Source organism: Sturnira hondurensis, unplaced genomic scaffold, assembly GCF_014824575.4.
Source record: "Sturnira hondurensis isolate 20B ecotype Veracruz unplaced genomic scaffold, ASM1482457v3 Scaffold0003801, whole genome shotgun sequence".
NCBI lineage: Eukaryota > Metazoa > Chordata > Mammalia > Chiroptera > Phyllostomidae > Sturnira > Sturnira hondurensis.
Genome location: NW_028076432.1, coordinates 7,198,053 through 7,208,816, shown reverse-complemented (window position 1 = coordinate 7,208,816; position 10,764 = coordinate 7,198,053). Strand labels below are relative to the sequence as shown.

General features: G+C 49.9%; 1 protein-coding gene across 2 annotated transcripts; it reads left to right on the top strand.

The window, feature by feature from the left end:
- The first annotated feature begins 336 nt into the window (after positions 1-336).
- On the top strand, positions 337-8,128 carry FZD4 (frizzled class receptor 4). Of its 2 annotated transcripts, XM_037042918.1 has the most exons (3): positions 337-435; positions 1,615-1,805; positions 4,143-8,128. In XM_037042918.1, the coding sequence occupies exons 2-3, from the start codon at positions 1,674-1,676 to the stop codon at positions 5,469-5,471; spliced, it is 1,461 nt and encodes a 486-aa protein (XP_036898813.1). In that variant the 5' UTR covers positions 337-435; positions 1,615-1,673; the 3' UTR covers positions 5,472-8,128. The 2 variants fall into 2 exon arrangements, with proteins under 2 accessions (XP_036898813.1, XP_036898812.1); XM_037042917.1 differs by lacking the exon at positions 337-435 and having other exon boundaries at positions 1,301-1,805.
- Positions 8,129-10,764: the final 2,636 nt, after the last annotated feature.

Sequence of the window (10,764 nt, the reverse complement as noted above, 5' to 3'; positions counted from 1 at the left end):
AGAATCCACCTGCTGAGGTTTCACTGGCCCATAGGAAATCTGACAGGGCGAATTAGTTCAGAGCCCCGACCAGGGGGTGGGGGCGCCGGGAATGAGAGAGGGGTTATGTTGGATCCAAACACGGGTCGCAGGATTCCCCAGATCTTCAGGACACTAGGCAGAAGCAGAATACGTTAGAAAGAGCTGCAGGCTGCAGGGAGGGATGCCTGGGAGGCTGGAGGAGGGGGGACCCGCTGGTTGTGAGCCTTCTCACCGCCCCCCCCCCGCCCCCCCGCTCCTCTCCCGCAGGTCGAACCTCTCCCCGCCCGCCCTCTCACTCTCCCAACCTTATTTAGAAACCGTGTCCCCGAGACAGGAAGGGCGGCGGGCTGAGAAGCACGGAGCGTCCCGGCCTCATTTCCTTTCGAATCCCCCTGTGGAATTTCATTTCATACGGTGAGGAAATCGGAGCGCGAGACCCCCGGCTGGCCGGCTGCTCCGGGGCGCCTCCCCCACTCGCGGCTGGAGGCCGGCAGCTCCCGGGCGCAGGTCGGCCGAGCCTGGAGGGGTGGGGGGGGGGTGCTGGGGGCGCGGGGCGGGGAGAGGGGGCCGGGCTCCAAACCAAGCAAGTTGGGAGTGGAAATAGCGGCAAGCTCGGGCTGTACCAGGCACCGAGCTAAGCGTTTTACGTATTATCGCTAATCCTCCCAAGTCTCCATACGGATGAGGAAAAAGACGCCTAGAGGTTGAGCAATTTGCTCAAGGTCACACGGCCGGGATTTAAAGTCACAGTCTTCGTAAATCCAGATCCCCTGTGCTTTGTATACGTTTCTCTGCCCCACGGGAAGGTGGCCGGGAGCCGAGGTGACAGCTGGAAGAAGGAAAGGAAAGGGAGCCGACTCATCTGGGAGCACTTTTCACCTGGGAGAGGAGGGGGCAGGCTGGCCGGGCCGGAGTGCCTGGCTCCGTCCCCGCCTGGCCCCCGAGTGCGGCGAACCTGGTGGGAGGAAAGTGAGAGCAGGGCTGCAGGGCGGGGCGCTCCGGGCGGGGAGGGAGGGAGAGAGGGCGGTGGAGGGCCGCGGCGGGCGGGGCCTGACCCCCTCCAGCCGCAGGACGGCCACGCCCCTCACTGCCCCCGGCGCCCAGCCATTGGAGTGGCACCCCATCCGTCCCGCCCCGCTACCGCCCAGCGAACCTCTAGCGCCGGGGAGGGCTGGGGCTGTGAGAGCGTCGCGGCGCTGTGTGCTGGCGGGCTTCGTGGAGACCGCGGTGCGGACGCTGCCAGCTCTGGGTTGGGGGCACACCGCCTGCAGCCATGACCTTCGCAGTGTGTCCCTCGGCCTCGGCCCGGGGAGTCTAATATCCCACACAGTTGCACGCAGCTGCTGGAGAGCCGACCGCTGCACCCTCGTCGCCCCTGGCGCCTTATCACACTCCCTGCCCCGGAGCTCGGAGCAGCGCGGGGAGCCGGCGAACCCCGTGCAAACTGGGGGTGTCTGCTGGAGCTGCCCCCGCCGCCGCCGCCGCTGCTGCCCCCGGCTCTGGCCATGGCCTGGTGGGGAGCACGGCCGAGCGTCCTGGGGGCGCCCGGGGGCGTCAGTCTGCGGCTCCTGCTGGTATTGCTACTGCTCTTAGGGTCGGCTTGGGGCTTTGGGGACGAGGAGGAGCGTCGCTGCGACCCCATCCGCATCTCCATGTGCCAGAACCTGGGCTACAACGTGACCAAGATGCCCAACCTTGTGGGGCATGAGCTGCAGACGGACGCGGAGCTGCAGCTGACAACTTTCACGCCGCTCATCCAGTACGGCTGCTCCAGCCAGCTGCAGGTGGGCGCCCCCACCCCCAACCCCTGGCGGGACCTCTGGGCAGGGACACCCCAAACTAACTCCGTGGAACCCTTACCAAGTCGACCTCCTGCCTGCTTCCTAGGCTGAAGGGTATAACTGTCCTGAAAAAGTGATTTTCATCCCCACCCCCACTTTTCTGTCCCTTCTCAGGGACTGGAAGCCAAAACGTTGTGTAAGTCATCTGGCCTGCGAAAGAACCCACTCTTACACCCCGCCCTTCCGTTTTTCTCCCCTACCCACCCGAGTCTGGCCAAGCCCCTAACCCCAGTGGAGCTGAGGGTTATCTCTGCCAAGGATTCTGGCCGCCGCTGTTCAGTGGGCGAGTCCCTGGCGGGGCAGCCAGCTGCAGCTAAGACTTGGAAGGAGAGATAAGGAGCTGGGAACTTCTCGCTCACCGACCTGATTTTTACCCCGTGTTTTTGGGTGGCTTATTCATTGAAACACCACTGCCCTGTTTTCTGCGGAATGGCCCCTCGTCGTGTCGCCCGCCTGACTTTAGAGGTCATGCAGGAAGGAATGGTTGGATTGGCTTGAGTTCGTTCTTATCCTCAGGGCTGAGGGCAGGTTTAGTACTTTGAGGCATAGAAAACACAGCTTGGGGGGAAAAAAAAAGTGATGGTATGGTTAAGCTCCGAGAAGGTAGTTTGTATATTAGAAGATGTTGTTATTATTGTTTTTGCAGTCATTGAAAGTGTTTAGGCTTATGTATGGTATAGAAAATTTCCATCCTACAATAGTAAGTGAAGAAATAATTTGCATATACAAGCTGATTTCAATCTTAGAAAAACAACAGCCACTTCATTGGAAAAGAAAAAGAATTGAAAGAAAATTTTAAAAAGTATTAACAGTGGTTGTTTTGTTTGGTGCGGCTATGAGTGGTTTTTGGAAATTTAGAAGAGAAATTGGGGGAAAAATAGGAGGTAGTTGTCCAGGGTAAAAGCTTTAGAAAATCTGTAGTCCTGGTGGTAACTTCTGAGAGATAAGAAATAAGCAGACAGCTTATTTACTAGGTGCATGTTTTTATATAGGTCATTTTAAAAGTTGGATTGTGGTTTCAGAAAGATGGTTGGGATTAGACCCGTTGCTGGTGAAATGTCCCTTTGGAAGTTTCAGAACTTCAGAACTAGGTTATAAAAGCTTAAAAAATGATCCTCTAGCTCTCGGTTTGGAAACAGCACACATCCTGACATCAGTGGCAATTTTGTTGGAGAAACAGCTTTTGCAGGGATATATATTTTTAATTACATGTATCCTGGGGAAGCAGCCAAGCTGTTTTGAAGGACAGGACTGGATCCCTTTACATGCTGGAAAATAGTTACTTGTAACTCTAGACTTCATAGACAACATCTGTAAGGAGCCAAGCAGACTGTTTATCAATGCTGGAGGAATTGAGGACAGCAACTGCACTCTCCCCTGCTGGTATTGCAGTGTCAGGGACTTAACATTTATATTTTCCTATTGTGTTTCATTTTTATTCAGTGTGGAAACCTGGCCAAACAAACCCCAGGTGACTGAAGACCTCAACCAGCATCCCGTTGTTGGGTCTAACTGTATCGTAATTAGGACAGTTTCTTTCTTTTTTTTTAAAGATTTTATTTATTTATCTTTTAGAGGGGAAGGGAAGGAGAGAGGGAGAGAAATATCAATGTATGGTTGCCTCTCATGCATCCCCTGCTGGGAACTGGCCTGCAACCCAGGCATGTGCCCTGACTGGGAATCGAACCACGGTTGTTTGGTTCGAAGGCCCATGCTCAATCCACTGAGCTACACCAGCCAGGGCAGGACAGTTTCTGTTTCAATATGAGACTGATTAAAAAATAATTTTACAGGATAAAGTAGAGGAAAGAGACAATTTTCACAGGAGAAAAGCTAGCTCTACCTTTTCTACCTTTATTTTTTATGGTGATAAAGAAATTGGAATGAAAATAAATTGTCTATCACCAAAATGAGTCCTTTAATGTCTGTTCACCTCTTTCAAACAGCTGAAAGGGGAAAGGAGACTCAAAGTCAGTCTTTTAGGTTTATTTTTTAAGTGTTGTACAAAAAGGGATTATATAATTCTTTGGGTCCGTTTTATACGTTTGTTTATTTATGTTCTCCGGGAAGGGGTGACTAGACCCAACAGAAGAAAGCGTGCAAGTGATAGGTTATTAGGTACCCTTGTCTGAGGTCGGTGTAAATGGTCAGACTCCCTATAGGCAGGTTTTAAAAGTAGTTATGAACTTTGCCTGGAAGCATTCGCAACTCAGCTTTGTGCAGGCATTTGGTCATACTTCCAAGTCACTGTTTTCTTTGTTCATGTCATTACTTTCCCAGTTCTTCCTTTGTTCTGTGTATGTGCCAATGTGCACCGAGAAGATCAACATCCCCATCGGCCCATGCGGTGGCATGTGTCTTTCAGTCAAGAGACGCTGTGAACCTGTCCTGAAGGAATTTGGATTTGCCTGGCCGGAGAGCCTGAACTGCAGCAAATTCCCGCCTCAGAATGACCACAACCACATGTGCATGGAAGGGCCGGGTGATGAGGAGGTGCCGTTACCTCACAAAACCCCCAACCAGCCTGGGGAAGAGTGCCATTCCGTGGGAACCAATGCTGATCAGTACATCTGGGTGAAAAGGAGCCTGAACTGCGTCCTCAAATGTGGCTATGATGCTGGCTTGTACAGCCGCTCGGCCAAGGAGTTCACCGACATCTGGATGGCCGTGTGGGCCAGCCTATGCTTCATCTCCACCGCATTCACCGTGCTCACCTTCCTGATCGATTCTTCCCGGTTTTCCTACCCTGAGCGCCCCATCATATTTCTCAGTATGTGCTATAATATTTATAGCATTGCTTATATTGTCAGGCTGACTGTAGGCCGGGAAAGGATATCCTGCGATTTTGAAGAGGCAGCAGAACCTGTTCTCATCCAAGAAGGACTTAAGAACACAGGATGTGCAATCATTTTCTTGCTGATGTACTTTTTTGGAATGGCCAGTTCCATCTGGTGGGTTATTCTGACACTCACTTGGTTTTTGGCAGCCGGACTCAAATGGGGTCATGAAGCCATTGAAATGCACAGCTCTTATTTCCACATTGCAGCCTGGGCCATCCCTGCAGTGAAAACTATTGTCATCTTGATCATGAGACTGGTGGATGCAGATGAGCTCACTGGCCTGTGCTATGTTGGGAACCAAAACCTGGATGCTCTCACGGGCTTTGTGGTGGCTCCCCTCTTCACTTACTTGGTGATCGGAACTTTGTTCATTGCTGCAGGTTTAGTGGCCTTGTTCAAAATTCGGTCAAATCTTCAAAAGGATGGGACAAAGACAGACAAGTTGGAAAGGCTGATGGTCAAGATTGGGGTCTTCTCAGTCCTCTACACGGTTCCTGCAACCTGTGTGATTGCCTGTTATTTCTATGAAATCTCCAACTGGGCGCTTTTCCGGTATTCGGCAGATGACTCCAATATGGCGGTAGAAATGTTGAAAATTTTTATGTCCTTGCTGGTGGGCATCACTTCAGGCATGTGGATTTGGTCCGCCAAGACTCTTCACACTTGGCAGAAGTGTTCCAACAGATTGGTGAATTCTGGGAAGGTAAAGAGAGAAAAAAGAGGGAATGGCTGGGTAAAACCCGGCAAAGGCAATGAAACTGTGGTATAAAGCTAGCCAGCCTCCACGCGTCCCAGATTTTGAAGGAAGACGCCAGCATTTCTGTGCAAATGCTACTAAAAGTTTCATGCAGTGAATCCCAGTTTGGATAAACTAGCCGCCCTGAAGCGACCCCCCATAACCCCATCGCTCTCTCCCTCTCCCCCTCGACATCATAAAACTCATGATTTTGCTGCAGACTTTGGGATAATCCAAAATGGAAAAGCCAGTTAGAGGCTTTCAAAGCTGTGAAAAATCATAACGTTTGATCACTTTAGCAGGTCGCAACTTGGAGCATGGAGGTCCTGCCTGGATTCCAGGAGGTCCTGGGCGGTGCTGCTTTCCCCCCCCCCCGAGGGGTGGGATTTGAGCTGTGAGGAGGAAACTTGCAGGGAGAACGATTAACTTCTTTTTTAACTCTTTAAAATTTAAAATACTAACTGGGTCTTTCAGATAGCAAAGCAATCTATAAACACTGGAAATGCTGGGTTCAGAGACGTGTTACAAGAGTTTTATAGTTGGCTGATCTAACATAAACATTTTCTGTGGTGCATTGTCTGCTGTTTAGAACTTGTGGATTGCTCTCCCAAGAGGTGGTGTCAGAATCTTTCAGTGCCTTTGTCATAAAACAGAATTGTTTGAACAAACAAAAGTACTGTACAAACACACATAAGGTATCCAGTGCATTTTTCTTCTCTGTCTTCCTCTTAAATTTCAACATGTCTGTTCGAGGCTGCTGCCGTTTCTTTCATTTTACATGAATAACTCAAAATAGGTATTTTTATAGGAATTTTTGCGCTGCAGCATGCCTGAGAGGGGGGAAGGAAGGGTGATTCACTTTCTGACAATCACTTAATTCAGAGGAAAATGAGATTTACCAAGTCGACTTACCTTACCGACCCCAGAGACCTATTGCATTGAGCGACGAGGACTTAATATATTTTACTTCATGTGATTGCATCTATGCAGACGCCAGTCTGGAAGAGCTGAAATGTTAAGTTTCTTGGCAACTTTGCATTCACACAGATTAACTGTGTAATTTGTGTGTGTCAATTACAATTAAAAGCACATTCTTGGACCATGACATAATAGTATACCCAACTGACTTTCAAACTGTGGTCAACTTGCATTCTCAGAATGATAGTGCCTTTTTTTTTTCCTTTTAGCATAAGAATGTTATCAGAAGAGTCTGGTCTACTTACCACAATGGAGACTTTTTCAGTTTTGTGGAGGGAACCAAGGACAGCTAATCCAACTACTTGGTGCATAATTGTTTCCCGGTAATTGGCAAGGCCTCCTTATAAGATTTCATTGGAGGCAGTGTGGCCTGGAGTATTTATATGGTGCTTAATGAATCTCCAGAATGCCAGCCAGGAGCTGATTGGTTTGTAGGGAATAAAGTGTAGACCATATGAAATGAACTGCAAACTCTAACAGCACAGGTCTTAATTGCCTTTTGCAGAGGTATCCAGAGCTTTTAAAATTTATGCTTTATGTTCTTTACAAGGGGGTACCCCCTAGCAGCCTCTCAAAAGTTGCAGTTCTTTTAAAATTGTAACTGGCCTTTCCTTGACCTACCTTAGGCCTTCTAATCTGCAGATCTCTGGGACAAATTGTGGACACCGTTCACAGGTTGCTCTCCTTGTAACTCTTACCTGTCTTTGCTTTAGCAACTACTTTGCAGTGACTCGCTTATTTATTTATCCATGCCCCAACCCCCTTTTAAAAACAGGTAAGAAAGCTCTTTTGTCACATTTTTTTAGTGAGAAAACATCTCCAGGGACTCAAAATTCCAAAACGTGTGACTTTTTGCTTGTTCCAGCTTGATGCCCGTGGTTTGACACTTTCCTTCCTTCTGCTTTTGTGTGGTTCTTGAGCTGTCTGAGACGCAGATGCATGTAAGGTCCATGGCAGGTTCTGGAAGGAGAAGTCTTGGAGCTTTGGGGACAGTCCCTGAGTGGGCACACGGGGCCCCTGCTGTGTGTGCCACTGAAGCCGAGCCTGAGTACCTTGGCTGGCCTCCGGGGTCAGGGCTTCAGGAGCATGAGAAAGGATCCTCAGAAGGACCCGCTGAACTCCATGCGAGATGACATTGCCTATGAAATGTCCAGTGTGAACTCCCGTGCTGCTTGCAGACAGTTCCCAGAGCTGGCCAGGGCTCTGGAGCATGCACCCGGGGGCAGAGTCTGCCCTTACTCACGCTCTGCTCTAGTGTCTTGGGAGTTGTGCAGAGCCTGTGGTCCAGGCAAGGGAAAGACCGTGCCGCCGGGCACCAGGGTTTGTAATACAATTTTAGGTGACCAAAGCAGCACCTAGCAGAGGGCCAGGCACAGAGTAGGTCCTCAGTATTTGTGAGCATGAAATAATAATACTAACAACACAAATACTTGAGCGAACTAAGTTCTGGAGCTGGGGCCCTGACAATATTTTGGGTTTTAACATGTCTCTCCTACAAATCTCTTACCTTCTCAGGGGAAAGTGTATTTGGTCAGAAGTGACTGTGGGTGCAGGCCCATTCATAGCCTTAGCAATGCCACAGGGTTATAGGCCTTTTCCTCCACATTCCAGACAATGGAGAGTGTTTATGGTTTCAGGAAAGGAGCTTGTGGCTGAGTCAGTTACCAATTACCCTCAAGTGACTCCATCACCTCTTAGCTTGGTTTTTTTTTTTTTTTTTTTAAAAAGTCAATTATCCACATGTTGCTTAAGTGCCAACTATGCGTAGGGCGCTGCGTTGGGCTCTGTAGCAGATGTCACGGACCAGGAGCTCCGTTCTCCCTGACCTGGACTGGAATGCCCCTGGGCCTGCAGAACTTTGCTGTTCGTTTTTGAAAAGGTGCGGATGTCTCTGAGTTGCCATCTCTTTCACTGTCTCCATCCCTTAAACCTCTTCCTGGTCTTATACCATCTTTAATGCAGCTCTGATTCCTTCCCAGAATTCCCTGCAATCAATGACAGGGGTCCTGACGGAAGGCATCAGCTCTGTCTCACGATGGTCTTGTGGGAATCTTGTAGGAAGACTATGAAGATTGGCTGTAAGGATGTGAGCTCCCACATTGAATGCGGCTTTGGGGCAGGCAATTCCAAGCTTGGGGTGTTCCGTGTGACTAGCACAGGTACACTTGCGGACAGTATCTTGCTAGGAAAAAGGTTTGTGCTTTTTTTTCTCTGAAGTCTAGAGTAAGTAGATATGCTTGTAGCTTCCTGCACAGGGCCCTGGCTTCCAGAGATTTTATTCAGCAGAGCCCAAGGGCACATCTATCCAGCCTCCTCTCTGGCAAGTTCCTTTCTCCTTCATGAAGGGCCCTCCATCACAGGACCGGGGGACATGCAGTAGGGTGGAACTGGCCAGAACCATCTGGTTGAACGACTTGGTAGATTCCTATCCTTTTTCCTCTATGGGGACCTGTTTCCTGATCTCTGAGACTGCTTCTGAGCTGGCAGCTTGCTTGGGGACCTGAAACCGGAGAAGGAGTGACACTTTTCATGTCCCCGAGATGCTCTCTGACTTTCCTTTCCTGGGTCACTCCCTCACCCGCACCCTCCAAACCCAGAATGAGGGAAATATTCTGTCTCACAGTTTCATTTCGGAACTGTGACTTTACCAGCACCCCCAGCTCAGTCCTCTCTGGCCCCGCTCAGCCTCCTGGACTCTGAATCCGGTGCTCACCGTGTCGGGGACCACACTGGAACCTGAGGGCTCAAAGAGGAGCTCAGCCCTGGAAGGCACACTCAGTTGTAAGTGATTTTACCAGGATGGTACAGTCTTTGGCTTCTGTGACTTCTGGTGAGGTGACCTCAGCAGTAGTTAGGGAAGAGGGCCACCCAGCACATCTACATCCTCAAGTTCTTGCTGTGAGGGAGGAGATTGGGGAAGAGTTGCTGTGTCAGCCAATTAGGTTAAGCCACTGGACTTGGACAGGTTTTTTTTTTTTTTCCCTCCTTTATTGTATTTGGGTTCAGCGTCCCTGGCTGGGTTTGTATCATGTCTGGCAAAGGAACCAGGTTATCATTTTTCTTCTGGGCCTAGGCCATATAGATCTTGGAAACTCCTAGGAGAGCACTTTGCTCCTGCCTAGGATCAGATACCAGAGGCTTAAATAATGTATTTTGCTTCCCCGTGGTCTGGCCAGAGCTTTCTGCTGCGGCTTCTTGCCACGCACATGTGCAGTAGTGGCGTGCTGGGCAAGGGGGGGAACCCAGGATGTCCCCAACAGGATTTGCCCTTTGGTAAGCCGGTTGCCCTATAATAGCTTGTTTCTGTTTCCAGTTTACCTATTTCCCTTCTCCTTTGCTCCAGCGAACTCTCGGTATTCACCCAGGCAATTTGGAGTGGGCCTGTTTGGGATCCTGTATGAGCTTTGTCCTTCAAATTTTGTAGCCCCCTGACCCCCTAGGATATTCAGTATATGATCACTATCATCCCAGAAGGCTTCCGAGAAGAGGGCCCAGGGCAGCTCTGTGCTGGGACAGCCAGGTCTGTCTTCTCTCCCAGATGTGCACCTTTCCACACTCTGCTGGCCGGCCTGGGCCCTGCCTTGGCTGTGGGCTTTGGGGGGGTGGGCTGCTTTCTAGTCTCTCACCATGGGGCATCTGGTGGTTCTGAATTTTTTTCTACCTCACAGAGATGTTGTAAGGCTTTAAGAGGGCTGGAGATGAAGGCCCCTTGAGTTCTTTGTGGGAAGGGTGGAGTGAAGAACAGAGTGATCTGTGAAGAGATGAAATGTGACTCGACCTGCTCACGCCGCAGTCAAGCCAGTGCTCCGGGGCCTCTTTCTGGACCCCTGTGCCCCCCTGCACTCCAGCCCCCTTGAGGCCACCCTGGGGACTTTCAGGTGTTCGACATAGAGGTACCAGGCAAATCCCAGCTCCATGTCCCCTAAACGAATTGCTGAACGTCGAAGGAAATGGACCCTGCTTTTAGGGATGTATAAATGTATGTCTGCATTGATGTCTGTACTGTAAATTTCTAATTTATCGCTGTGTAAAAAAAAATAAACTTTGCTATTTAATTTTTGTATTAAAGAAAAATAAACTTTTGTTTATTACCTCGTGTGTGGTTGGAATGTTCCTGAAGGTGTGTAGTAGCCCTGGGAAGCACACGTACCCAGCAGTGAGAAACAGAGAATTGTACTTGCAGAGCAGATGGAGAACCTCCTTCTGAGAGCTTCTTTGTTTCTTTTTGCCGGTGCTCTTTTTCCCCTTTGGGTTTCTCCTGGGTCAGCAAACCCCCAAGGTCCCAGGTCAACAGAATCTATCATGACTGTGGTCATCACTGACAACAAGATGCTTTGGACAGAACTGT